General features: G+C 50.8%; 10 protein-coding genes across 10 annotated transcripts; 4 read left to right on the top strand and 6 right to left on the bottom strand.

The window, feature by feature from the left end:
* Positions 1-384: 384 nt before the first annotated feature.
* BO83DRAFT_382024 (putative kinesin family protein (KinA)) lies at positions 385-4,144 on the bottom strand. The gene is made up of 5 exons (XM_025532133.1): positions 3,765-4,144; positions 3,660-3,697; positions 3,489-3,583; positions 994-3,416; positions 385-928 (listed from the first exon to the last, which is right to left on the bottom strand). Exons 1-5 carry the CDS (start codon positions 3,767-3,769, stop codon positions 700-702), a joined length of 2,790 nt encoding a protein of 929 aa, XP_025383911.1. The 5' UTR covers positions 3,770-4,144; the 3' UTR covers positions 385-699.
* A 223-nt stretch (positions 4,145-4,367) lies between these two features.
* ubc2 (E2 ubiquitin-conjugating protein RAD6) lies at positions 4,368-5,837 on the bottom strand. Its single transcript, XM_025529860.1, has 4 exons — positions 5,528-5,837; positions 5,271-5,335; positions 4,982-5,206; positions 4,368-4,904 (listed from the first exon to the last, which is right to left on the bottom strand). The coding sequence occupies exons 1-4, from the start codon at positions 5,567-5,569 to the stop codon at positions 4,781-4,783; spliced, it is 456 nt and encodes a 151-aa protein (XP_025383910.1). The 5' UTR covers positions 5,570-5,837; the 3' UTR covers positions 4,368-4,780.
* Positions 5,838-6,181: 344 nt separating this feature from the next.
* On the top strand, positions 6,182-8,523 carry BO83DRAFT_322369 (uncharacterized protein; the record flags this gene model as incomplete). The annotated part of the gene is made up of 5 exons (XM_025527893.1): positions 6,182-6,289; positions 6,338-7,243; positions 7,290-7,479; positions 7,526-8,269; positions 8,336-8,523. 5 exons carry the CDS (start codon positions 6,182-6,184, stop codon positions 8,521-8,523), a joined length of 2,136 nt encoding a protein of 711 aa, XP_025383909.1.
* Positions 8,524-8,614: 91 nt separating this feature from the next.
* On the bottom strand, positions 8,615-10,342 carry BO83DRAFT_346475 (chitobiosyldiphosphodolichol beta-1,4 mannosyltransferase). The gene is made up of 3 exons (XM_025528781.1): positions 9,901-10,342; positions 9,645-9,841; positions 8,615-9,568 (listed from the first exon to the last, which is right to left on the bottom strand). The coding sequence occupies exons 1-3, from the start codon at positions 10,136-10,138 to the stop codon at positions 8,624-8,626; spliced, it is 1,380 nt and encodes a 459-aa protein (XP_025383908.1). The 5' UTR covers positions 10,139-10,342; the 3' UTR covers positions 8,615-8,623.
* Positions 10,343-10,695: 353 nt separating this feature from the next.
* BO83DRAFT_346470 (metal cation transporter MSC2) lies at positions 10,696-13,863 on the top strand. Its single transcript, XM_025528780.1, has 4 exons — positions 10,696-11,343; positions 11,393-12,556; positions 12,610-12,828; positions 12,876-13,863. Exons 1-4 carry the CDS (start codon positions 10,916-10,918, stop codon positions 13,738-13,740), a joined length of 2,676 nt encoding a protein of 891 aa, XP_025383907.1. The 5' UTR covers positions 10,696-10,915; the 3' UTR covers positions 13,741-13,863.
* Positions 13,864-14,656: 793 nt separating this feature from the next.
* Positions 14,657-16,147, top strand: BO83DRAFT_142231 (fatty acyl-CoA reductase). The gene has a single exon (XM_025526176.1). The coding sequence runs from the start codon at positions 14,791-14,793 to the stop codon at positions 16,030-16,032; it is 1,242 nt and encodes a 413-aa protein (XP_025383906.1). The 5' UTR covers positions 14,657-14,790; the 3' UTR covers positions 16,033-16,147.
* A 116-nt stretch (positions 16,148-16,263) lies between these two features.
* BO83DRAFT_431126 (Zn(II)2Cys6 transcription factor domain-containing protein) lies at positions 16,264-17,545 on the bottom strand (the record flags this gene model as incomplete). The annotated part of the gene is made up of 2 exons (XM_025535560.1): positions 16,264-17,358; positions 17,531-17,545. 2 exons carry the CDS (start codon positions 17,543-17,545, stop codon positions 16,264-16,266), a joined length of 1,110 nt encoding a protein of 369 aa, XP_025383905.1.
* Positions 17,546-18,688: 1,143 nt separating this feature from the next.
* BO83DRAFT_455437 (RTA1 domain-containing protein) lies at positions 18,689-20,180 on the top strand (the record flags this gene model as incomplete). Its single annotated transcript, XM_025537031.1, has 4 exons — positions 18,689-19,015; positions 19,060-19,397; positions 19,478-19,552; positions 19,629-20,180. 4 exons carry the CDS (start codon positions 18,689-18,691, stop codon positions 19,723-19,725), a joined length of 837 nt encoding a protein of 278 aa, XP_025383904.1. The 3' UTR covers positions 19,726-20,180.
* On the bottom strand, positions 19,896-21,452 carry BO83DRAFT_382019 (putative ubiquitin conjugating enzyme). Its single transcript, XM_025532132.1, has 3 exons — positions 20,910-21,452; positions 20,727-20,819; positions 19,896-20,625 (listed from the first exon to the last, which is right to left on the bottom strand). The coding sequence occupies exons 1-3, from the start codon at positions 21,064-21,066 to the stop codon at positions 20,369-20,371; spliced, it is 507 nt and encodes a 168-aa protein (XP_025383903.1). The 5' UTR covers positions 21,067-21,452; the 3' UTR covers positions 19,896-20,368.
* A 167-nt stretch (positions 21,453-21,619) lies between these two features.
* On the bottom strand, positions 21,620-23,226 carry BO83DRAFT_382018 (uncharacterized protein). The gene is made up of 2 exons (XM_025532131.1): positions 22,966-23,226; positions 21,620-22,908 (listed from the first exon to the last, which is right to left on the bottom strand). The coding sequence occupies exons 1-2, from the start codon at positions 23,107-23,109 to the stop codon at positions 21,967-21,969; spliced, it is 1,086 nt and encodes a 361-aa protein (XP_025383902.1). The 5' UTR covers positions 23,110-23,226; the 3' UTR covers positions 21,620-21,966.
* Positions 23,227-25,562: the final 2,336 nt, after the last annotated feature.

Here is a 25,562-nt window from a genome sequence, read left to right as displayed (position 1 = left end):
TCTGACATGACTCCATTGTAGAGCTTAGCTGGAGGAAGGGAGGAGCGACAGTAGGGGAAACAAGCGATGGCGATAACACCTGACAGGGGACCTCTTCGAAGGGATGAACTCTTTAACTTCACTGCTCTAAGGCCCAGGCCCAGAACACTAGCACAAGCTTATTACTCACATACCACAGTAGGTAATCAGACGGGCATGGAATGCCTATAAGATTTTGTGGCGGTGAACAATATCTTGGAAGGGATCATTTCTATCATGCATGTCATCACGTGGAAAGTTGGGATCTCGTCTGCAAGCACGGAAGCAAAGTGCGAATTTGAACCAGATAACATAGCAATAGATGAGAAAGTTAGCTACGGAACACTATTCCATAAAATCTAACGTGTCATTTCTATCAACCACCCACTGTCGCAATCAACTACTGCGGCCGTGAACACTTCTATCTGTCATGTACAAGGGTATCGGTGAGAACCATAGGCCTCTCGTAACATAGGCTGGGGACTCCGAATGTGCCAGATCTCAAAACGAGGGGAGGAAATGGAAAGGGATAAAGAATAAAGAAACAATCATGAAATAAAATATAGAACGCGTTCATCCAACGTCATGTCAATGACCGTACGCGAGGATATCCACATGTCAACAGGGCTTCAAATATTTTCGGAGAATGGGTAAAAGAGACAGCAAAAGAGAAATCGTGGATCATCGTCGATCGAAAAACCAGCTGGTACGCTTCCCAGTCTCCTGCGACTGGACTCCTGCAACTGGAGCACTGCTCTCGTTCCCTCCGCCGCCGCCTCGGAGCGGCTTTGCGATTCTCGAGCCGCCAAAACTGAAACCGCCGCTGCCATCCATACTTGGAAGACCCCTCGTAGAGCCCTGCTTCGCAGCTTCGAGTCGCTCTTTGACCGCAGTGAGTTGGGCTTCAAATCTGTATCATCATCTAGTCAGCAACCCGCTTTCGTGGTTTCAGCAAAGGAGTGGAGAGGGTCGTACCGGTGATTCGCTTGGGTGAGTTTCTCCTGGCTCTCCTGGAGCAGGCTCTCCAAGCTCGCAATCCGCTCGTTCCGGGCAATGAGCTTCCTCTCCGCAATAGCAACCTCCTTCTTCAGGCTGCTGTTCTGTTCTACCAGCTGCCGCTGCACATGAGTCAGCTGTTCCAAGTTGCGTTCCAGGAACGCCATCTTCTTCTGCTGAGCCCGGTTGTTCGACGAGCGGAGAACGTTGTTATACTGCTCCCGAGCATCGTCCAGCGAGATCTCAAGCTCCACAACGCGCTCGCAGCGGTTCTGGAGGTCGCGCATGAGCGACTTCTTCATGGCATCGAAGTCGGCAATTTGCTGCTGCAGGTTCTTGCCGGCGGCGCCGTTGGTCGAGACCCGGGATTGAGAGTCTGCAAGGGACAGCCGCAGCTTATCCAGCTCATCATCCTTGCGTGCAATCTCGTTCCTAAGGTCCGTGACTGCCTGCATTTCGGCCTCCTTCCGGGTCACGTACACCTTCTCCAACCGCTCCCGGATCTCCTCCACATCGCCCTCGCCCAGGTTCCGCTCCAGAAGGTTCTCATAGTCCCGCTCGAGATTCGCCAGCTTCTGCTCAACTTCCGCTCTACGGCTGTCCTGCAGCTCATTGAAATCTCCCCGGTCGTTCATCGTGAGCTCGGCTTGACGGATGAACCCTTGGGTCTCCAGGAGACTCGCCCGCAGCTCCATAAGGTCGTCAGGCGCGATCGTCTCGCCGGCTTCGCTGACCTTGTGCAAGGAATCGACCCGCTGGATCAAGTCCTGAAGCTTGCGTTCGTTATCGGAAAATACGTCACCGCCCAAGTCGAACCCGGCCATCATCTTCGCCATCTTTTCGGCCTTCTTCTTCTCCTTCTCGTCCAGTGCAGCGCTGGTCTCCTTGGCCTTCATCCGGACGTCGAGAAGCTGCTGCTTAACGTCATCCAACTCGGTGGTCAACTCGGAGTTAGCCTCGCGGAGGCTGTCCATGGTGATGGCGGCCTCCTTGCTTTCGTAGGACACCTTCTCCAACTGCATCCGAAGCTCATTAACCTCGGTAGTCAACTTATCGTTGTCTTTGCCTGAGCGGGCGGAGTTCTCCTTCATGCTCCGCAACTCCTCCCGTGCCTCACGGAGACCCCTTTCGACGTTCGCAATGTGCGACTCCTTCTCCGCGATCTGGTCCTGGAGCTCATTCTCGCGTCTAAGGAACTCCTCTCTCTCGTCCTTCTCGAGAACAAGGCTCGGTGTACTAGAGCGGTCGCCCAGCCTGGACTCAGGACGAGGAGTCTCGGATCGAGGCGTGTCCTGGAAACGGGAGGGCGTGCCGGGCCGTGGCGCACGAGCCTCGGCCTTCGCGGCGCTCACAGCATCCCCTCTGGCGGGAGTCCAACGATCCTTGGGAACAGCCTCGCCACTGCGCCACACGTGTACTTCAGACTCGAGTTGTGAGATGTATGTTTCGAAATTCGTCATCTGACTTTGGGCCTTGCGCAGAAGCGCCTTCAGTTCCGAAGGGCTCAATTCGGCGTTGACCTTCGCCTTGTTCTTAATTGCCTTGGCGCGCACACCGAAACGCAGGGTGGAGATGGTTTCCGCATCGTTGTAGCTGCTGGGAGAGCAGTTGATAATCAAGGTCGTTCTCGAGTTACCTCCCAAACTTTCTTGCAGGATACGAGTGAGCTTGGAGTCACGGTATGGGATATGCGTGGATTTGCCGTCCGTCAGCGCGTTAATGACCATACCAAGAGCACTCAAACTCTTGTTGATCTTCTTAGCTTCTTCGAGCGTCTGACCACTAGCGCCCGTCTTTCCAACCTTCTCACTACCTGCCAGATCGACCAAGAACAGCTGTCCGCTCTTTGCGGAGCCGGTCTCCAGGTTCTTCTGTGTAACAGTGATGACGAAGATGGAGTGGGACCGAGAGGATTCCTGGTTCATGTTTGTCGCCGCAACCGCTCTTGCTGTACCACCACGTCGCATGACTTCATACACCTCCTGGACACTTGAGACGTACACCTCCAGCAGACCTTTGACATAGACACCTCTCGATTTCTCCTCGTGAACGGGAAGGTTATCGTTGTGCGGCACCAGCAGATCTCGAATTCGTTCCATGTAGATTTCCATGTAACTCACGCGGACGGTGTACTCGATGTTGCTGGGGCTCGTGAGGATGCTGGCGAAGATCTGCTCGACAATGCGGGGAATGATACCCTTGCCCATATCATCGTCGATATCCGAACCCATCATGGTGTAAGACTTTCCCGCACCCGTCTGACCGTAAGCGAAGACCGTTCCATTATAACCATTCAGAATATCGTCGACGGTGGGCCGAATCGAGAAGTCGAAGATATCCGTTTGTTTCGAGTCCATAGGAAACACGCGGTCGAAGGTGAAGGCTCCAGAGCCATCACGGGCCTGGACTGAGTTAGCTCCCTAGGCGAACTTGCCTCCTATGCCATAACCCCGCCCGTGAAGAGAAAAGCTCACATTAACGTAACATGATTGCTCATTTTCGAATTCAACAATCGGCTCTCCTCCAGAGGACAACTCAACCTTGTTTTGCGGTCGGAACCTCGCAACCACTGTGTGCGAACCGTCAGTCTTAGATCACCACCAAACTCAAAAAAGTATACGACGCGGCGGGGAGTTGATGCGCACCCTTAATGGTGTTGTTCGAGCCGTTGGGGCCAGATGACCTGTCAAGCGAAACAAATCAGTTCTAACCGCTCCCACGGTCAAGCGGTGAAGCAACGAGATACTCACGCCATGTTCAGTCTGACCCGAACAGAGAGAAAAAAAAAAAGACCGATGAAGACGAAAGAGGACAAGAAGGAAAGAAAGCCCCGAGAGGAGGGGATTGAGTGAGGAGGGGGGGGGAACTTCGTTCAGATCAACAATGAGGCGAGTCTGCTTTGGAGGGCCAGGGTCGGTGGGCGGTGTTGTTTGGGTCAGGGGTCCACGTGCACTAGACCGAAACGAACGTGTGCAATAAATGCGCTATCGGCAAGCCCCAAGAATTCAGAGAGATCGGGCAATAAGTAAAAAAGGGCCCCGGCACCCATGAATCGACAACGATAGTGGGTTGTGACGTGGTCTTGGACGGGTCTTCCCTGCCTAAGGTGGGGGGGAGCAAAACAAGTGTATGTGTGTGGTGGTGGTGAGTGTGAGGTTAGGTATGCAGCATTGTTATGGGAACTCTGGAAGTGGTTCCGGTGCAAAGCAAGCACCCCTCCGTTTTAGAGTGTTCTTGGCACCCGCCTAACCATCCTCACCAGTGCCGCATGTCCATCCCCGCCAAACATGAGGAATGTTGCATGTAGTCATTTGAGTGCTGTACCTGCCTTACGGCTTGAATCACGGGAAGGGCTCATATGAGGGGCTCGGGTTGAAAATTAACTGGCCTGGGACAAATAAAGCCAACGCAGTGAGGAGATAAGAGTTATGTGACATGCAGCGAAGGTAAAACAAGAGCCCGACAGAGTTAATGCATTATGCAAAAACACAATGAAAATATGATGCAGCTATCCACAATACCGAATGAAAAATTAAATGTACCAGGCGCCAAAACCCCACGCTGTGCACGTCATCAAATGGTGTAGGACTCCATCATGCCAAACGGTAGGAGTCCCCCCACACAAACGCATGAAACGGATCACAGCAGCTTGCCGTTAGCTTCCGTCACATCGAAGACCGACAAGTCTGCTTCATCATAACCATGTGCCCCAAAGCGACCCAAAACCCATAACAATAAACCGGAGCATCTCTACATTGACACTATCCTAGTCCTCCCAGCTCTTCTCGACGGTCTCGCGCACCCGTTTAATGTACTCCTTTCGGTTGTCTTTGTAAAGGTTTGACGCTTCTACATTCGCCGGAGATGATGTGTTGGGATCGTTCAACAGACTACACGCAAGTAAAACACTCGTTAGCATGTTTTTGTGTTTCATGTCCAGCTTCACCTTGACTGCAAGGGTTCGTACCTCTGAATACTGGTCAGGATGGCTGCCACGTCATAGGTTGGGCTCCAACGGTTCTGCAAGATGTCCAGGCAGAGCTCGCCCGTACCGTAAACGTTCGGGTGGAACATCTGACTGATGAACTTGACGCCCGGAGGCTTGTTTGGGTACTGCTCCTCAAAGTGCATGACAAGGCGGAAAGTGCCATCTTCAAAGGGAGTATCGGCAGGGCCGATAATGACGGCGTTCCTAAACGTAACCAAGATTAGAGACTGTGAAAAGGCCATCATTATGTGTGACTAGATCAGCTTACCAGGTCATGACATTGTCCGCCACGGGGGATGCGGAAACTCCAGCAGGGGGGTCAGTTTGCATACGCTGCGTAATGAATGTTCAAGTTAGCTCTCGCAACCCATGACTGTATCTAATGACGGAACATTTCAAGTGCCCTTTCAAGTATAGAAACCAGACGGGAGGACGAAAAGGATGAGAAAATAAAAAGCGATAAGAGAAAGAATCAAAAGATAGGATAAAAAGCAAGCTCAAAATCATGCTCGTGAGGGTACGCACCTTGAAGTCGCGCATAAGACGACGGCGGGCAGAGGTCGACATTGCGGCGGGGTACTGGCGATGTCTCGGGAGGGAGCTATTGAGATAGTAGAAAGGAACAACGAGAGCTAGATAGGTTTGGCAGTGATCCGCAAGGCCAAGTGCGCAGTGACTAAATGATGGGGGAGGGGAAGGGGGCACGAAAGTCCCAGGTGAAGGCGGAAGAAAGAGAAGTTGAGGTGTGACGAGAGTGGGCGGTGGAATCCAAGAGAGGATGATAGCCACCTCGGGAGGATGAGCGTTGATCCAAAGACCGGCGAGTTGGGCCGTGCCTCCTCCTGAGCGCCGTTAGTCAGGAATCCGACTACTTTGTACTGTGCAGAAGCCCACTGCTGAGTCTTAGCCTATCCAGGAAAAGTCTTGGGGCGCCACTAGATTAGGTAAGTTACAAACTGCATCATGTGACTGCACGGCACGTTCCACGGCCCAAAACGGGGGACTAACCTAAACGAGCATCTCCATAGAAGAGCTGAGCTCTTCCGTTCTCCAACTGATGCAGTTGACTAGCTAGCTAGCTCATCGCGGAGTTCCCATATCCGTACATGACACGACTCTAGGGACTTTGTTTTGTCAAAACTGCCATGAAGGAAAGGGAGTATTCAACTTTGTGAAGAAATGTCAGGTCCCTTAGAATTGCCGCTTTTCCCTTCTTGCTATGACTGTCTCTCGTGGTCGGAAGATGGGGAGCTCGCGATCGCCGCTGGAGACCACGTCCAAATCTTAGTCAGTGTTAGCATCCCTGCCATCCAAGCTCATGCTTATGGGGACTAGACTCCAAAAAATGCAGTTGAACGGTTGGGTCATGACACAAGCCAATCTCCCATAAACAATTGGCATTCAGTTCGCTTCCGTGTCAATGTTTTCACGAACAATGAGTGGCCTACGATCTACCCCCAGAATCGGGATAATTTCTCTCTCGGGGCCGAACAGTCCCTCAGCAATGTAGTAGCACTGGCCTGGTCCCCTCCAGGATTGGCCAAATATCGACGTTGTGTTCTCGCGGTTCTGACATCTAACCTACTGTTGTCGCTGTATGAACCTGTCGGTTCTCAAGGGAAGTGGACTCGGGTTGCCATACTCAATGACGCTTTAAAGACCTATTTCAATCCGATTATACAGGAAGAAGGCATGTTATTGCGGAAATCCAACATTCGTGCTTTCGCGTGGTCATCGCCGCTTAAACTGCCAGCCGAAAGGCATATCACACCTTACTCTGTCCTACCTGCCGAGAGTCGCTGGGGATTTTACCTGCTCTCAGTCGCGAACGATGACAATGATGTTGTTGTGCTGAGAATTCACAGACCACCAACAGGTCTCGGTGCGCCATATGAAGCCGGCGTTTTGTCAGTCAATCCCTTTCAGGATACAGATGAGAATTATCCGAAGCTGCAACCGTCATCGATTTTTTCTGAGATTTTGAGGTCCAAAATCAAGATTCTGTCCATGTCGTGGGGCCCATGGTTTCATGCAAAGGAATCCGCGAGTGGCTTTCTCGCTGTCACTCATGGAACTGCTCTTAAGGTGGTTCACCTGAATGTGAAGGTTCTGTCCCCACCCCCAGAGACAGGCTCACCGCCGCAATCCCAAATCAAGGCTATTTCCAAAGACATTACTCCAAAGTTCTACGAAGGCTTAGGTGGATATCACTTTACAGGGCCATTGGCATGGATGAATACGGTATGTTCCAGAAGCGCTTCAGCTGGGCAGGCACTGACCTGCATAGGACGACTCTCATACTGTCTGTTTGGCTGCGGGTACCTTGGCAGGACTCATATTGATAAAGGCGTCTAAAGAGCCCCATCAAGGCATTAATCCAAGCTCTGGCCAAGTGCGACTGCAAGAACTGTTATTCTACGAAAGCCCGGAAAATGATAGCGAAACGGAACCTCCTAGGCACCCAGAGCCAATATCCGGTAAGCATTGCGCACCATCCGCCCCTTCGCTAGCTAACATCTGAAGCAATGATTGTTGCGATGGACACCGATTTCCAGGCTCCTGTACTCTATCTAGCAACGGCCGGAGGATTTACAGCAGCAGTACCTTTCCGGGACGGCGATGATGAGTACCCGATTCATGCCGTCCCATGGAAAGACCAGCTCGATGATGTGCGTGAGAGGTATGACTTTGACCGTGATCTAGGAGGCCTAGCTGTTGCCCGGGCTTGGGGTATGGCTTCTTGCGAGGGAATGATCGCAGCTGGTATTACTGTACACCCAGGGGATATGATAGAGTATCGCACAGCAGCAGAGGAAAGGTTAACAATCATAATGTCGACGACCGATGGATCTCAAACTGACGGACTCGAATCTCGGTCGGTGTCGGACAGCTCTTCCGAGTATCTTCGCCAGCAGCGAGAGGCTGCTTTGGGATACATCCTACACTTCGAAGACAATAATGAGAACCGACAACCGCTGTCTTTGAGTATACTATACGCTACGGCCTGCTGCACAATCATCGATTCAAACAACGAGGCTCTACTGTCCCAAGCTCACAAAGTCTTGGTAAGGCTGGCAACTATCACGGGTGTAGATCTGAACGATGAGCTTTCCAAGTGTACGGCTTCCAGGAAGACGATCGCCCCCAAGCCTGCCGAGATGCTTGATGGACCTGGTGGCCAGATGTTTGAACGGTGCGAGATCTGCAGCGCTGGGATCGCATGGTATTCAACCGAGGAAGCCCAATGTGCCGCAGGCCACGTCTTTGGTATGTTCGATGCTGCACTCAAGGCGTTGCAAGAGGGCAGAATGCTAACTCTCCTTCCCGTAATAGTTCGCTGTAGCTTGACGTCATTGGCCATTCAGGACCCTGGATCTTCCAAAGTCTGCTCCTCGTGTGGGAAGGAATATTTGAATGAGGACAGTATAGAGCCCTCTGAATCTGACGTATCATATACCTGCCGAACGCTCTTCGATGCCTTTGACACGTGTGTCTACTGCAATGGCAAATACCGTGCTTGAGGACATGCTTCAGGTAAGGTCCGTGTGGTTTGGTGTCTGTGCTACGCGTATATTCTAATTTTTCATTGTACAGTAAATATGGTCGTCACTTGCTATCCAATTATACTAGGCCTAGCAGTTTGCCGGCCACGGGGTTCCACTCGTCATCCCACCGACGAGAACTCTCCTCTCGCGCCCCAGCACGAAGCTTTTCGAGTGCTTCCTGGTTTCCAAAGAGTTCAACAAGGTGTTCCACAAGCTCATCGGAGCTTCCAAAGCCTCGTCCATTACGACCTTCAGTGACCAGCTCCGGCCACGCCTCGAAGCGATTCCAGCCAACGACGGGCAGACCGGCACCAAACATGTCGACGACTTTCATAGGCAAATCGACTCCACTACTGCTGGTGTGCAGACTGACACCCAGCGAAGCGGATGCCAACAATCGTGCATAGTCTTCCATGCTGAGCCACGCGGTACGAATGGTGGCCTTTTGAAGTTTACCGTTCTTCTGCAGATCGGCAATTTGTCTCAGATACATCTCGCGCTGGGGCCCTTTCCCCGTTATGATGGCCAGAACCGTGGGTAGTTCGGGATTTGACGTCTCAGCCAAGTCCGAATACCGACACAGAGCTTCTATTAGAAGCGAGAAGTCCTCGTCCGCTGTCCAAGAAGTCGAACTAACCAGCACTCGAACCTTATCAGACCCAATCATTGGCCGGACAGATTCCGTCTCCGACAACGAACGCAGAAAGTCCTGGCGTACGCGATCGTCTAGGATGGGCTGAAGATGATCGGCTGGTCGGTCATGCAGCGGGAGAATGGGCGCCTTCAGGGCAAACTCGTCTTTCAGTACCGATGCCATGGCATTGGTTACACACAAGTGTGCCGTCGCATACTGGCCAAAGATCTTCTCGTATGTTTTGGAAAACCTGACCAGCGGGTGGGAGTCCCCGAGTTTGAGTGCCAGGATGGTGTATCCAAAGTTATGCCAATCGATGAGGAGCTTCGTGTGACGCAAGAAGCAGACGAGGGATGCGATCGCTAGCGTGGGAATAGAGGGCGGATTCTGCGACAGGGAAAGGTTCAACTTAGCGCTGCTTCGCTGGTACCATGCATCGGGGACAGGATGTGTAATAACCAACCTGAACGAGAAGCCATTGGGCTGGTTTTGTACGATATGCCAAGATCCAAAACAAGCAGACGATTTGGAAGAGAACTTTCAGCGGACCGAACAATAGGAAGAGGAGCTTGTTGCTTGTCTGAAGGCAGGATGGATGCGGCGGCAGGGGGACAATGGATATTCTCGGATGGGAGGAGATCTCGGGATGCACGTCGGATTCTATAGCAATTGATTAGTGTGGAACTCTGAGAAGAACAAGAGCGCATTATGTAGCTCACCATGGTAACCAATTATGTCCACCTGTCCACCATTTCGGGCAACACTGAGGGCATGGTACTGCATGCGCGGACTACGGCCGATATCCCCTAACACGAGAATTTGGACAGTGGTCTTGGGTTCGTTTGCCGCATTTTGGCTAGTCACAGGCTTGGACTCATGCCGCGAAGGCAGCAAGAGAATGCCGATAGTAAGCGCCGTAGAGAGATAGAACACGACGCTAATGAGCAACTCGATCATGGTGTCGGAAATTATGTATTGGAGGGATGAAAGGAAGTTCAAGCGATTGAGTTCAACAGCATTCTGAACAAATTGGTTGGTGGATGCAGCTCAGCGCAGGGCCATTGAAGGGCCAGTAGAAACAGCAAAGTAGATAAGAAGCACGGAGATAGCTCCGGGGCAGAGGATTGCCAGCTGTACTCCGGTTTGAACGGAGGAATCCTGGGCCGATCCCACAACCCCACTCGATGCCGCGTCAAAGCTGATCAAGCGCGCGGTTCGCTCTCGGATTGGTGAGATGCATGCAATGTGCCTGATCGTTGGTTTCTGCAGGCGTAAAAGCAACGCGGGATTCTGGCCTGGACGTGGCCTGGAACAGATTCCCCCCTGACCGCAGCCAGTCTTCCAAGGTACATACTCCGTAGTTGTTGTTTGGGGGAGAGTTCTATTTCGATCGAGGCCGGACGATCAGCCCGTGGCCAGCCCAATCACGTGGCCCGGGGGTTATCGCGGGCAGCCGATCATTCAGTCGGCGGCGCGCATCTGGGGGCCATCCATCCCCATCCCATCCCCATTCATTGCCACAAGCGCCCGTCCAAGCTGCCAACCTCGTTTCCCAGTTCCTCCCCGGCGCTATGCCACCTCGTCTGACCCAGTTCCTCGACCGTTCATTTGCATTGAGCTGCTAGAGCTCCAATCCTTCGTCAATCCACCTCCTTGCTCCCTCCTCCGAACGCTCTCTCGCCTTGTGCTCCCTCCGTGGTTAGTCGCCTATCCTCACACGAACCACTGGAGATCATGTCGACGGGGGCTCCCGTGTCCACCGTGGATACCATTCCTCAGGTACAAGGTCTAGGACATTCTCGGGGCCGGGGTCATTCGCGTGCATCTCGCTGGTCAAACGGTCCCATCTCCATCTCGGCTTCCTCCTTCGATGTCTCCTCGGCGCAACAACAGCCCCCACAGCCTCTACCGAATACACAACTCACCAATGGCCAAACTGTGAGCCCAACGTGGCCGGAACACCCTCACACACATTCCCACTCGCACTCCCATTCGCATTCCCATTCCCATTCCCACTCCCACTCCCACTCAACTCCTACTGTGTGGGAACATGCTCATCACACGAGCCTCGGCTCTATCAACCATACTAAGACCGATAGCGTGACGGGATTGATTGGAGCTCAATCGGTTAGCACTTCAATTGACTCTCAATCGAGCACGACGTAAGTCTTCTCTGAGCGATTCCTTGGAATTCGATTTAACGTTGCTCAGTCAGGAAGTTCTCTCTGGCCTTCTCCTCTCCCTGCCGTGGATCATTCTGTCCTGGTACCACCAACAACATGCGCTTTGGCAGACAACGCTCTCGACAAGCGATGACCCCGCTACATCTAGCCCAGCAAACGGGACCTTGGAGCATGTTGCCAGTAAAGCTTCCATGCTGACCGCTGCTACAATGATTGTATATGGATGTGGGCAATTACTTGGATCCATCCAACGAGGAGGAGGGAGTGGCTCGGGGGTTACACTGCCTCAAGTGGGCTCCAGCGCGGCAAGTGCCGTTTTGCTTCGGATGTCTTCGGTCGCATTGCCGATATATGCGACATTGAAGGTGGGAGGATTCCTTGTCACATGCGGCTTGTTGCTTCCTGTAGCGTCAGGTTTGCCGACCGTCGTTCAGGGCTATGGGCTTCACAGCAGTGCACAGTCCCGGTTTAGCCAAAAGAAAGTGACGATCATGCTTCTCATCACCATTATTGCGCTGAGCCTTTGGGGTATGAATGCGACGCGAGACCCTCACCCATACCTGGGCTATGTCTCTTTGCTCACCTCGGTCTTCGTTCTTCGGCCCCCTTTGGCTGGGGCTTCGACCATTTCTGCTGATCTGGATTACTTGACGTCCAATGGCACAGTGTCCCAGAAGCAAGCTGAAAAGCAGGGCTCGGGAGCCATCTCGTCAAGTGATTCAATTCTGGCCATTCTTTCAGGCATCATCCTGGCACTTATCACTGTTGTTGTTTCCGGCAATGTGTCTCTGCAACCGACCAACATGCTGTACCAGTTTGCAGCTGCTGGAGCGCTTGCAACGTGCTTGATATCTGTTTCTTCTTCCCATCTACGCTCACCACAAAAGATAGGTCTTGTTATCGGTGTCGGAGCTGCCGCTCTTTTAAGCTCCCCGCCGCTGCAAGAGAAAACTCACCTGGCTTATGTAGCTCGCGCCATTGCAACTGCTGCCTCGTTCCTTGCTGCCAGGTTCGACGACAGACAATTGCGCCTTTCGCAACACTCTCATACCCATAATCACCATCATCATGCCCACTCTGGAGCTGATGCTACGAAGATAACGAGGCTCATTATCCAGTACAGCGAGCCTTATCCTCTTTTGTACAGTATTCTCAAGGAAAGCGATTCGCGCCGTATCTTCTACTTCATGAGGTATTTCCTCCTTCCGCCCTTGAAACATAGTAACTCGGGACTAACTCAACCAGTCTTAATTTTGCATTTATGCTTGTTCAGCTGTCCTATGGGTTCATGACAGGATCCCTGGGTCTTCTTAGTGACAGTATCCATATGTTCTTCGACTGCTTGGCGCTCGTGGTTGGCCTTTGTGCTGCTGTCATGAGTAAATGGCCCCCGAGCTCTAGGTTCCCCTACGGATATGGCAAAGTCGACACGCTGTCTGGGTTTGCCAACGGCATCTTCCTCATGTAAGTCCTGCCCAAGCATTTTGGATGACCGTCCTAACAATATGCAGGATCATCAGCATCGAAATCATCTATGAAGCCGTCGAGCGGCTTTCATCGGGCAGTCAGATGCATCGCCTCGGCGAACTACTGGCTGTGAGTGTTGCGGGACTTCTCGTCAACCTTGTCGGAATCATGGCATTCGATCATGGACATGCACACGGCCACGATCACAGTCACGGGCACTCGCACGGAAACGAGAACATGCACGGCATTTTCCTACACATTCTCGCCGACACTCTTGGCTCCGTGGCTGTTGTGATCTCGACCATCCTCGTGCACTACTCTGGCTGGCCAGGGTTCGATCCAATTGCCTCCTCTTTCATCGCAATCTTGATTTTTGCCTCGGCAATCCCGCTTGTCAGCAGCACTGCGAAGACCCTGCTGCTCACCCTTCCAGCCGACATTGAGTACAATGTTCGCGAAACCCTTGCTGGCGTCAGCACTTTACGGGGCGTTGTCGGGTACACCGTCCCGAAGTTCTGGCTGGACGATACCGGGAAGGAAACCGGCCACCACCACCACCATCATCACGACGACCATGTTCATGATCATGGATGCAACCACAGTCATACTCATAGTCACAACCATAGCCACGATCACGATCATGCTCACGACCACGGCCATACTCACAGTCACAGTCATGACCACCATTCCCACAGCCACGATGATCACGATCACGATCACCATGACACGCATACTCTCAACGTCCTCGGCGTAATCCACGTCATTGCCTCTCGCGGCTCCGATCTCGAAGATGTCCGCCAACGCACCGTGGACTACCTCCGCGAAAAGGGCATGGACATTCTCGTCCAGGTCGAGCGCGAAGGAGACGGCCGTTGTTGGTGTGGTGGCGGCGGGAACAAGCATTCTTGATTGATTGAGTGCTTTTATTTGCCTTGGTTTCCTTTCTAATCCTTTTCTAATACATACTAGTTGAAACTCTTGGCTAAGCTAGGTAGATAGATTTGACTGCCTAAATGGAGCCTTTCTTTCCTCCGTGTATCTTCTGCTATTTTTTCATATATACTGCTTAGGAAGATGGGCATTGTATATCTTGTTCTAAATTCAATAGGTAATGTAGACTACTAGTCATGACTCTATTCTCAGATAAATGCAATAGAAATGAGTAGAGACCCGACATTACTTGTGCAATGAAACGGACGTCGGCACAAACAATCAAACTATAGTAGTCAACGAGACTGAGAGGTGGTTTGGTCATCCATTCTCACCAATCACCACTGCACAAATCCATCTGGACTTGTGGGAGAAATTCTTCCCGAATGGAAATCAAAAGTCACGAAACAAACATGCTCACTATCATCCCCTATGGCATAATACTGCCGTACGTACTTTGAGTGCCCGTAGCAGACGTAGCTCACCGGTGATTTCTACTACTGGACGAACATAAGGGTGATATGTTACACTTGTGTTTCGTCACAGGGAGATAGTACCACGGTGCTATGGCAAGACTCATATACCGCAGAGTATTTTATATATGAGTACAATAGCAGAGATATTTGTTGAAACGGCCACATTTGTCCTGGGGTTGACTGAAGATACATAACAGATTATGATATATTTCTCTGGAGTAAATCCTCGATGAATTGAGTGAGGCGTTTTCTTTTTTCCAAATACAGGAGTGGCCCAGACTTCCATGTTCTAGCATCACAACAGGTGTTAGGGACGTCTTCACGGCCTCATAATCAGCCGAGGCTTTTCCTTCGGCTGGTAGCACTGTGTTGCACCTTCGCTCCAGTGATGTGCTGGTGAATCGTAGCGTTGGGAATGTAACATGTGATGATGATGGGGTGTATATAGTAACCCTTCGGGTGGTTTTATACAGGTTTCCCATGACGAGGAGATACCCACACCTACTCCATATTTTTTTTTTCCCTCTGAAAAACACCAGTACAGTCTTTCCCTATGCCAGGTCCGGACCTCGCGCCATATCAAGATGAGGTTAAGAAAATCGGGTATGCAACGTCTTATGAGAGACAGACCGTCTTCTTGACGGGCAGTACGGGCTCACTGGGAGGGTGTATTCTGTATAAGCTGGCAGCGCAGCTTCCGACGCAGAAGATTTTTGTCTTGATCCGCGGGTCGTCAGAGTTGGCTGTGAAGAAATGGAAAAAGACCATGCCGGATCACACGCAGGCGATTCTGAACTCGAACAGGATTCATTACATAGTCGGGGATATTAGGCAGTCGGACTTCGGGATTGAGGACGCGATGTTGAACCGATTGCGTGAAGAGGTCACGCTAGTTATACATGCAGCTGCGAAAATCAAACTAGATGCGAGCATCTCTGAAGCGCTAGAGAATAATTGTCTGCCCGCATTAGAGTTGGCTGCGATGGTTTCCCGGTTTCGTCGACTTAGGCTGTTCATCCAGATTTCCACGGCTTATGTGAACAGTTTTCTGCCGGATGGTTATGTGGGCGAGCGACTGTACCCCGTTTCAGACGACGACCCAGAGGATGAATTGGCAAGCATACAAGAAACTGGACAGTCGCCTTATACGGATAGATTTTCTTCATCTTATACCCATGCGAAGCATCTTATGGAGCGCTTGACGTTCAGGCGGTATCCCACGCTCCCGGTATTGTTTGTTCGTCCGACAATCTTTGGACCGGCTGTCAGAGACCCATACCCACTGTACGGGCCCGAGGATTCGACGCCTCTGACGAAGTTCTCTACGTTGTACTTTTCAGACCAGGGAGGTACCCAGATATGGCACGCCGCAGAGGGCTATAAGAGTGGACAGAATATCTTGGATGAAATACCAGTTGACTTTGTCGCAAATGCGTGCCTTTTGCATGCAGCTGCTGGAACGCGAGGAATCGTTCATATCGGATCGCAATTATATGTGAGCCATACGTTCGACGAGATTCTAGCCATATGCAGGGAAAATGCCCCGGAAGAGATTCGGCATGAGCTACCAAAAATAATATTTGTGCAAGATCGAAGTATCCCACAACATATCCTGGCAGAGCTTGTCAAGGTGGGCACCCGCAACTGGATTTTCGATTGTGGGCGATCATACTGGCTGAAACAGCTCGGGGGTCCTTTAAGCTTAGCGTTCTGTCAACATTATCTTGACAAGCTCTCTTCAGCACGGACAAAAGAAGCTTATGAGAAGGTGCTGAAAAGAATGGGGAAGCTTTGAAGAGGCGTCTGTGCCTTGTTTTGAGACAGTCGTTTGCAAGACCTGTTATTTATATGCGACGGCCTTATTTGTCTTTAGTCTGTGCTGATAGATCCGTGTCAATCTGTACGCTGACCAGCGCCCAATATTATGAGGAACTCTTGTAAGCATCTCCGGTGCGCAGCTCGTGCAGTAGCTGTGAGCCCAGTGACCATGGCTTAAGAACGCAGAAACTGATCCAACGTATGTTTATCAAAGTCCTATCTTACGTTTCGGCCACTGCAATGCACCCTCCCACCGTACGTCGCAGGGACGGAGGGCATTCAGCAACTCGGAAACCAGAGCTGTTCCGGAATTCTTTGCCCACCACACTTTTTCATCAAGCTCCTGGAGCAGAACACCCCAGTGTATGAGAACTAGCAGTGCGAGAGGTTGACGGCATCTCAGAGCATGAACGAATTCCTTATCAACGGTTGCAACCCATGCGAGTATGGAAGCTACGTCCCGGGCATGGCTGTATCTGCAGAAACAACGGCGTAGAAGAGCTATTGCATTCTTGATGATGTGGTGTTGATCCGCTTTGTCACGAGCAAGCATATCATTGTTCAAGGCTGTTAGTCGATCCAGCGCAGCCTCGATTTCACTGTCTAGTATGGAAAGTTGGTTTTCCCAAAAGCCTCTCCGGGAAGTAAACAACTTTCCTTGAAGCCAGGGACGGCTGATGGTGAAGATTTTACTGACTCCGTGCAGCAACTCGAAAACGACAATTATGTTTTCGGTCATGCTTTGATTCTCGTCTCGTGCCAATTGCGGTAACTTTATACCAATGACAGTTGTGATTACTGAGTGAGCTAAGACTGCGTCACAATTGGCTGGAGTGAGGTTATCAATCGCATGCCGAAAAGGTGCAAATGCATGATTATGGTACTCCAGAGCTGTGTCAATATAGGAAAGCGCTTCTGGTGGATCGAGTGTCGACGCGATATGGAGAGATGCAACCGCTAGTATTCCGCTCATGAGGAAGTCATGCTGCAAAGCTTTGCGAGGGATGACATACTGCCATTCATGGTGATCTGTTGGTTCGTTGCATAAACTCAGATACGTCTCCGTGGAAAACTTGTGCATTAGCTCAAGCTCCCGCAGGCAAGCAAAGTTTGGCGGTGAAGATCCATGGCGGGAGACGGGCTGGTTGGCATGGTATGTTGCCTCAGAGGGTGCTACTATTGACTGCAAAGGAGCAGGACTTGTCGATAGTGTAGTCTCCTTGCGTGCTGCCGGGGTCTTAAAGTAAGTACATGCCAGCTCCCGGCTAATGCAATTGGAGCATGGTGGGCCTCGTTCGTCGCACTACAGCCGTTAGAACTAAGAAGAGCGCTGCGGGGATGATAGTGAATTAGACGGGTACTAAATAGTTCCAGAATTGAACACTTTCGGCTGTTCAATTCAGGCATAGCCCAGGAATGCGGGATATGAGAAGTATGAAAGTGAATGATGCTTACCTTGACGCGTCTCTTCTTACACTGGTCACAGCCATTGCGTGACTTGGTATGGGTCCTTCTAGGTGGCATTTCCCCTCAATTCAAACCCACCGCTTTCATATCTTCTTGCAAATCCAGGCCTTTTCTTAGTAATGGAGCATATCGGACGCTTATTTGCCGGAGGATATCATCGTCCGCTCAACGATAAAATAATTGGAGTGGATGGATGAAAACTACTTTGTACTAAGCGGCTCCACGTGCCGACGCAGGGTGACTAATTCTCCGTGTCACGTGATATAAACCCCCATCAAAACCATCCACAAGCGCAGATGTTCCATTAGGCTATAAGATATCCTGGGGTCAATGCAAGCTGGACACCGGCATGCCGAGAGCTGTCTGCAGCTATCTACAGAAAGAGTTGTTTCACCTCTGGCTGTTTTGTTTCTCCAACCCAGCAGCAAAAGGGGCGCAATGACACAGGTGGAGCCGTGAGTCCCCACAACGGCCGCTATCAAATCGGTTAAATGAATGCTTACTGAATCTTCTCCAGGCACGCTTTATCTCCATCGACGAGATCAATTCCGGGAAGAATGAGTGGGAACGAACAGTTCGTTGATGACTAGGACGATATGATATTCACGAACAGATCGAAGGGATACGAGCTCAAAATGTTTCCTTCTTGCAAGGAACAAAGTGCATGGCCGGAGGAATTCCCCCATCGACGATAACGGTCGAGCCAACCGATATGGCCGGTGGAGTAGTGCGAGAACGAGAACGAAAACGAGAACGAAAGCGAGCCAATCGGCGCTGTCATGCCATGAAATTTATACACGACCGATCCACCAGGCAGAGGGCCGTCTCCAAAGCCCGGCAAATCGGGATAAAGAACGGGTCGACTATAAATTTTATTCGACTGTCTTATATTAATAGGTCTGATCCCCATCAGGCTGACATACAATATGTGCGCGCATCTATCAGCGTCGGAGCCGGCGTCATCTTACATATCTGTTTCTTTCTTTCCCTCGTTTTCCTACTTTGCTTGCATATATTGCATGGTATATTGCATATAGACCTTTTCATAGCGGCTTGTCACTTTCTTTTAGTTCTTCCACCTATATCAACTATCTATTTCCTCACCCTTCCACCGATACACGACTACTCTTACGACCACCGGAACCAGAGGACGACGACCCATCACCATGAGCATCACTTGCACGCACGTTACGCCAGAATGTCCCGTCACAGCGACAACATACGGCTACTACCCCAACCTCGGCGGTAACATCTTTTTCGCCGTCTACTTCGGCCTTCTCGGCACCCTCCAACTCGGTCTCGGCGTCTACTACCGCTCCTGGACAATGATGATCGCAATGGTAATCGGCGGATACATGGAACTAGCAGGATACATCGGCCGAATTCTAATGAACCACAACCCCTGGGACCAGGGCGCCTTCAAACTGCAAATCGTCTGCCTCGTGCTCGCCCCGACCTTCATCGCCGCCGGTATCTATCTCACCCTGAAGCACGTCATTCTCTCCCTGGGCCCGGAATACTCGCGTCTCAAGCCCAGCTCTTCACCTGGATCTTCATCAGCTGTGATGTCGGATCACTCATTCTCCAAGCCGCAGGTGGCGGTGTCGCCGCGGCAGCAGGCAGCGAGAATCAGAGTCTGCTGAAGGTGGGCGATGATATCATGGTAGCGGGTATTGCCTTCCAGGTGGGCACGATGTCAGTTTGTGGTCTGTTAGCGTTGGATTTCTTCATCCGCGTCGTGAGAAAGGGACCTGGTTTGGGCGGCGAGAAGTTCATTGATGAGAATGGAAACCTCACTGGGCCGAAAAACCTCAGACTCGTTATTTGGGCCGGCATTGTGGCTTACTTTGCTACTTTGATTCGGTGTATTTATCGGTATGCCTGCCCACTACCTCTTATTGTCGTCATTTTCTCAAAGCTAGTTACGCTGCGAGATGCTAATGTGGTATATGCAGTATCCCTGAAATGGCCGGTGGATGGGGTAACCCGCTCATGCAGAGAGAGGATGAATTCTTGGTTCTTGATGGAATGTGAGTGTCTCTTTCGATTATGGCTCCCGTCCCGTTCTTATATCGTGAGTACGGACGATACTGACTGGAGTTATAGGATGATGGCGATTGCCGTGAGCTGCCTTACCTACTTCTACCCCGGATTCTTCCTCGAATCTATCCGGAAGGGGATGAAGAAGACGCCTAAAGCCTAATTATATACAAAAGACCATATACTAGTGTCCATACTACAAGTATAGTTACATTCAATAGATACCCGTTTACTATCGTTGCAGTTACTGCCGGTATCTCAGTATGGTTTTACCACTATACATACCCGTTCTAGTACCAAGGAGGAATACTTCGGCAGGCAAAAGTCAGTGGGTCCGTGTATTTAGCCCATATACCACAAGTATATTCACTGGGAAAGGAAACCCGCCTACACCCAAAAGGATATACAACCAGGGTTTAACAGCGCACGAGAAGAAGCATGCAAGAGTAACGAGTGCAATGGTAGATTGAATGAAAAGAAGGAAGAAAGGCAAAAGTAAAAAGAAGTGAGATTAAACTCCATCGTAGACCAATTAACAACGAGAAAAAGAAGAAAACTCCCCGCATCAGCAACAAGAATTGTCAGGCGAAAGGGGAAAAATGCATATATCCCGTACGTAAGTAAATAGATAGACCATCAGCCGAATCAGCCGCACCAAGCGTCCTTCTATCATGCAACGAACAACACAAAGAAAAGAAACCCATATTAACCCGTTTCCGTCTCTGTTTCATGTAATTCACATCAAACCATGACTGGATGGTTTGACTCAAGGGATGATAAAGTAGATAAGGGAAGGAGGAGCTCCTTTACTCCTCTCCCAGACTATCCCGTACGCACTTGCGCACCTTCTTCTTGAACTCTTTCGGGTCTTCCCGCCATAACCGTGCAGCCTCGACATTGGCGGGACTTTCATCGTTGGGGCTGGAGAGCATGGAGATAACAGAGAGGAGGATCGTCTCGGGCGTTTGCACGGGGGACCAGCGCTCCGCGGCGGACTCGTAGCCATACTTGTCATCCTCTGGTGGATGGAGGATGGAGATGCAGACGTCACCGTTGGGGTAGACTATATATGATTGTCACAGTTAAACTAGTATTCTTCTGTGATTGTCTTGTGCCTTGGAAGAGAATCCAAGGGAAGCTAGGAAAATATAGGGTGAGGCGTACTGTTCGGATGGTACAGAGGAGTCTCGAACTTCATTTTCGGCGGCATGTGAGGGTAGTCAGGAGGAAACGAAAGACGAGCACGGAAGAAACCACCTATTATTCATTTTTGAGTCAGTATGACAAGCCCCTGGAAATAATTTGGAGATGTTGATTCAGGCTTTCTCCCACCCAAAATTTACTCACCGCCATACAACTTGACATCATCGGAGATCATGAGCATGACCTCCCATTCAAAGACATTGTTATCGACCAATCCGCAGCTGATCCCGGGGATGTCCTTGTCCGACTGCATTTGCTGCAGTTGGCGGGAGAGCATGCGACCTGCTGCTGTTGTGGCCATGGTGGAGAGAGTATACCGGGGAGGGGTAAGGAGGGGGAGAGGAGGGACGTTGAGCCGATAATACGATGAGGGGATGCAAGAGGGGGTGGAATGGTGAGAAGACCTTTGATAGAGTATAGGGTGGCCAAGGGGGTAAAGAGTAGGGGAAGAGGAGGAAAAGGGAGAATAGGAGGGACTACTACCCTGAGGGTGATTTAACACAGAGAGCAAATGAGCAGGAGGGAAAGTAAGTAGACCGAGGGTCACGAAGAGACTGGCAGTTAGTAGTAGTGAGTGGATGGGAAAGAATCGCTGCCGGGCGGTGAGTGGGGGGCGGGGTGGGCTGCGATAACAACTCAAATGGTGCGCCTCGGTGGCGTTGCTCTGCTATTACTTGTAGTAAGTAGTACCCGTGAGTACCTGGCGGGTATGGCCCGTCCAGTCTATCATATGTGACAGGTCCAAGGCAAGTTGAGGATGCAGCAGCAGACCGGTGAAGATGGTAGTCTACTACCCTCCTGGGAACTCTCACTGAGTACTCTATGTAAAGTACTAGTTCTGTCCGGGTGAGGGTATAACGCTTACTCCTCCGGACCTCCGCAGGACAATCCCGACTCTCCCAAGTCCCCTCCTGTGTCACACGCCATGCTTATCCCTGCCCGATGCGACGGGAAGGGCGAACAAAGAAATATGGGCGATAGGGGTACCTGTAAGAATGCTCGCCAACCACTCATCCGTGCACGAGATGGCTAGAATTGAATCACATTACACAGGTTCAAACTACGTCATGGATGGGATATGGATTATCATGTAAGCGCTATATCATCAAACACTAGGACTTATGTATAGAGTCATGCTGAAGAGCAGAGTCGTAGCTGATTGTTTTGGATCTGTACACACTTTTAAGGCATTCGGCTGTAGTTAAGCGTTGTTTCCAGCGAAGCCATAGGTGACCGCTCCAGCCCAAACCTGCGCAACCAGCAGAGTGGTGAAGAACGCAGCCACAGCAACCTCAATAGCGAACCCTTTGCCGATGGCCTTGACGAAGCGGATCAGAGCAGGCCGGTCGAAAGTCTTCCAAGCATCCATGATGCTCAGCTTGCCGCTGCCGCCGACAATGGCGGGAGAGACCTTGCCGCCGAAGGAACGGTCGAAAGGCACAATCGACTCATCCTCCTCAGGGAGCATAGACGCAGCCACGCGGATGAAGATGGCCCGGGCGGGAATAGACACCACGAAAGAGAGAAGGGCTGGCAGGGAGACGAGCGTAGCAGCGCCGGCGAAAGTTTTGGCTGGGGAGTCACCGCCGGAGGGGTTCTCAATGTTCTTGAAGCCGTTGCAAGCGCTGATCAGGATCAGGGGAATGTAATATGCAGCATTGGTAACGGCATGTTCGAAAGCAACAACAGGAGCGATCTTCTTCCAGGCATCAAAACCGGGGATCCGCTGGTAGAAACGTTTGGGAGAAGGCTCGGAGATAACAATGTGAACCCACGCCAACTGCAGGTTGGCCAATGCGACGCTGCAGATCGTGCCGACAACAAACTGAGAGAAGAATGCGTTGATAGAGAACGGCATCATGGAGAAGACCAGCCCTTGTGCAAGACCATAAGTGACGAGCATGCTCAAGCCACGGAAGCGGGAGAGGAAACCGGCACGGGCACGGAGGTGCTGAATCGTGGTGCGTAGTTTGCTGGTGATGGGCGTCGGAGGGGGAGTTTCGATCACAGGCTCGGTATCGGGCTCGTTTGCATCAACAGGCTTGTTGGCGTCAAGGTTGCCATCGATTCGGACGTAGACATCGGGGTTGGAATCCTCGATAGCGGCGAGGGTCGGGATCAGCATTCCATAAGTGTACTCCACCTGAGCGTACGTGTCAGTGCCCGTCAATAATCAGCTCAGAGACAGTATGCAGCTTACTGAAAATCCGATAGCGATGAAGGCGAGGACCGTGAAGACAAACAGAGCTGACAGCCATCCTGCGAAATGGATGGTGGGTTGGTTCGGGGTAGGCTGCTCCAAGGCGGCCTCCACACCTCGACGGACGAGGGAAGAGATGGTCATGATTGTGATGGAGTCAAGCAGGGGATACCACGGTCGAATAGAACTGATGATTTTGATGGATGCGATAGGGAAAAACGGCGAGTCGGATGGGAATGAAGCAGCCAGGATGAAGAGGAAGCAGAGGAATAAATGGGAGAAGGCTCGCCCTCCAGGATCAGGCGGCAACGAACAATTGCAGGCAGTAACAAGGCTATTTTGGGACTAGCTACAAAGTAAATGGGCGGCGGCTCGTAATCACGCCTGCTGCAGTGGGGCTCCGCGTCACCACCCGCCAATAAGAAGGCTGCCGATTGTTGGCGCTACTCCAAGTCGGGACTTTGTTTGCCCGGATGCTATCAACCCCCGATCTGAATGCAGTTCTTTTTACTACCAAGCACGCTACAATGGACCCTGACATCGCCGTTATCACGAACTGGTGTTAGTGTGGACTGCCTGGACCAGTAACGAAGGACACCCGGTGCAAAACCTGGCAGAAAAGGGGGACCTCAGCTTATCGTGTTCGGGATAGGGTGCACAAGTTGGCATATCCTTCTTCAAGCCTACCAAAACACAATGGGTTTCAGCCACAGCGTTTCAATCACCAATTATATAGGGTTGGCTTACATCAATCAACTTAGATGGTTATATCGCTCATACAATATTAATTTCCGGATTCACAGTCATCGACATGTTCTGACTGAAAAGGGCATCGCCAATACCTTAGGTGCGGATATTAACCGTTGAAGCGACAGCGCCGATTCTGACGCTGGGCAGGCACTAGCCGATTGTACTAGCGATTGAGAAGGCTCCTTAAATCAGCGACATGCTCTCTTCATAAAGCATATCCCCAGCACTACTATAGACTGTAAATTCTGCTTTGCTTCCCTCAATCAGCGTTGACGACCTCAGCAACGGATGGCAAGAACTTAGTGTCCATGCCCCACGGCGCGTGAGATTATCTCACTTGCACTTTCAACTTACGTGTCTCGTCATCGCTCCGCTGCTGGGATGTTAGTTAACCGGTAGCTACTGACCAACTGCCAAGCTTCACATACAATTAAGTTAACCTGAAAATTGAGCTGAGAAGGATAAGCTATGTGCGGAGACCGGGCCGATTTCTCCACTCTAATGGTTGGAGTGTAGCTATAAAGCCTGTCTGGAGTTATTGGAGTATATGCCGGTCTTTACGTGTATTACATAGTATCAAGGCTGGTATAAAAGAAGCACGATAAGGGGTATACATTTGAATGTGAGCATGATACTCAGCGCTATCTCCGTCCGTCCCTGTTTTGGCCCTGGGCAGATGGGCAATTGACAGATGCTCTTATGAGACTTGGTGTATTGAGTCTGGGCAATTTCTACCCTGAGTGTCACTGACCAGTATCTGATCTGCTTTCTCTAAATACCCCAGGCCTGATCAGTCTCACTCGAAAAACTGGAAACCAAAACACGAAGTGTGCTTTTGACGGTCAGAAGGCAGTTCTGGGCTCCATGCTTAATGATCAACAAGTTGATCATCAGAAGCACGTGGCCTTTGGTGCTTTCCCCGAATGTTTTGGGCATACACCGGAGTTGATGGATAACGGAGACTGAGCCCATCTCGATCTCGTGCTAGCCTTATAGATGAGAAAAATTTATCTATAATAGCTGTTTCAGGCACAGACACATATGCACCACACAGAATATAAATAGAGATGTCCCCACACGTCTCCCGTCAATGTCTCACCTCACTTGTCTCTAGCAAGACGCCAATTGGCTTACCTTGTCTAAGCTGTTGTTCGAAGAGACCCGTGCTCGACTGATCGGGTATAAGATACGAAAAACGAAGGACGGGGAAGGACGATCATCCCGGAAGTTAATTTTGATTATTTCTATCAATTGCTCTACGGCTGATGTTAAATGTCCCTCTCTGTTAATCCTACTAATGGGCGAAGATTTTGAGAATGTATGAGTCCATTAGACTACAATCTCCATAGCTGGTGGATGAATTACCATTAACTTACATTTTTTAGCAAATGATATCGCCGCCCCGACTGGCTTCAGGGCCATCTTATTTTCGCCGAAATATCCCCGCTGGATGATTATTTTACCAATGTGATATGCCATCAGTGGGGAAGTTCCTACTGTGCCGTCTTCACTAGTGGCTGGGCAGTCTTGGTAAACACAGTAGCCTGCCTTGTTGGTAGCCCTGAGACGGCCGGAAGACCCTTAGACTTGCGAACCTGCAGCACTGAAATTTTCTCTTGTAGCACCGTATATGTGAAGTTATTATGGGACATGAGTGTAATACTGTCAAGATTGCTTGCGATCATACTGTACCAAGTAAGCTGCAATATGAATTGTATGAAACTGTAGATAATATGATGAAAGGGGATTGGCGTAAAGGTATGGTTTTACATTGCTTTTATGATAGAAGAGGGTGACATCCACATTGAAGTTTTGACTCCTTTACAACGGGCCAGACACCTACTACC

The sequence above is a fragment of the Aspergillus eucalypticola genome (genome assembly GCF_003184535.1).
Source record: "Aspergillus eucalypticola CBS 122712 chromosome Unknown BO83scaffold_31, whole genome shotgun sequence".
In the NCBI taxonomy this organism is placed as follows: Eukaryota; Fungi; Ascomycota; class Eurotiomycetes; order Eurotiales; family Aspergillaceae; genus Aspergillus; species Aspergillus eucalypticola.
This window is presented reverse-complemented; position numbering and strand designations above follow the sequence as displayed.

What these genes read in the sequence shown, in the direction of transcription:
- ubc2 (XM_025529860.1), bottom strand. Translation starts at nt 5,569, where the DNA reads ATGTCGACCTCTGCCCGCCGTCGTCTTATGCGCGACTTCAAG. An exon ending in GTCTTATGCGCGACTTCAAG is followed by an intron (nt 5,336 to 5,527) that starts GTGCGTACCCTC and finishes TTCATTACGCAG; the next exon opens with CGTATGCAAACTGACCCCCC. An exon ending in GCGGACAATGTCATGACCTG is followed by an intron (nt 5,207 to 5,270) that starts GTAAGCTGATCT and finishes GGTTACGTTTAG; the next exon opens with GAACGCCGTCATTATCGGCC.
- BO83DRAFT_382019 (XM_025532132.1), bottom strand. Translation starts at nt 21,066, where the DNA reads ATGGCCACAACAGCAGCAGGTCGCATGCTCTCCCGCCAACTGCAGCAA. An exon ending in TGATGTCAAGTTGTATGGCG is followed by an intron (nt 20,820 to 20,909) that starts GTGAGTAAATTT and finishes AATGAATAATAG; the next exon opens with GTGGTTTCTTCCGTGCTCGT. An exon ending in TCCTCTGTACCATCCGAACA is followed by an intron (nt 20,626 to 20,726) that starts GTACGCCTCACC and finishes AATCATATATAG; the next exon opens with TCTACCCCAACGGTGACGTC.
- BO83DRAFT_382024 (XM_025532133.1), bottom strand. An exon ending in CTCGAACAACACCATTAAGG is followed by an intron (nt 3,584 to 3,659) that starts GTGCGCATCAAC and finishes GTTCGCACACAG; the next exon opens with TGGTTGCGAGGTTCCGACCG. An exon ending in CTCACCCAAGCGAATCACCG is followed by an intron (nt 929 to 993) that starts GTACGACCCTCT and finishes ATGATGATACAG; the next exon opens with ATTTGAAGCCCAACTCACTG.
- BO83DRAFT_346470 (XM_025528780.1), top strand. Translation starts at nt 10,916, where the DNA reads ATGTCGACGGGGGCTCCCGTGTCCACCGTGGATACCATTCCTCAGGTA. An exon ending in CGTATCTTCTACTTCATGAG is followed by an intron (nt 12,557 to 12,609) that starts GTATTTCCTCCT and finishes TAACTCAACCAG; the next exon opens with TCTTAATTTTGCATTTATGC. An exon ending in GCCAACGGCATCTTCCTCAT is followed by an intron (nt 12,829 to 12,875) that starts GTAAGTCCTGCC and finishes AACAATATGCAG; the next exon opens with GATCATCAGCATCGAAATCA.
- BO83DRAFT_382018 (XM_025532131.1), bottom strand. Translation starts at nt 23,109, where the DNA reads ATGACCATCTCTTCCCTCGTCCGTCGAGGTGTGGAGGCCGCCTTGGAG. An exon ending in TCATCGCTATCGGATTTTCA is followed by an intron (nt 22,909 to 22,965) that starts GTAAGCTGCATA and finishes ACGTACGCTCAG; the next exon opens with GTGGAGTACACTTATGGAAT.
- BO83DRAFT_142231 (XM_025526176.1), top strand. Translation starts at nt 14,791, where the DNA reads ATGCCAGGTCCGGACCTCGCGCCATATCAAGATGAGGTTAAGAAAATC.
- BO83DRAFT_346475 (XM_025528781.1), bottom strand. Translation starts at nt 10,138, where the DNA reads ATGATCGAGTTGCTCATTAGCGTCGTGTTCTATCTCTCTACGGCGCTT. An exon ending in GGACATAATTGGTTACCATG is followed by an intron (nt 9,842 to 9,900) that starts GTGAGCTACATA and finishes CAATTGCTATAG; the next exon opens with AATCCGACGTGCATCCCGAG. An exon ending in CCCAATGGCTTCTCGTTCAG is followed by an intron (nt 9,569 to 9,644) that starts GTTGGTTATTAC and finishes TCCCTGTCGCAG; the next exon opens with AATCCGCCCTCTATTCCCAC.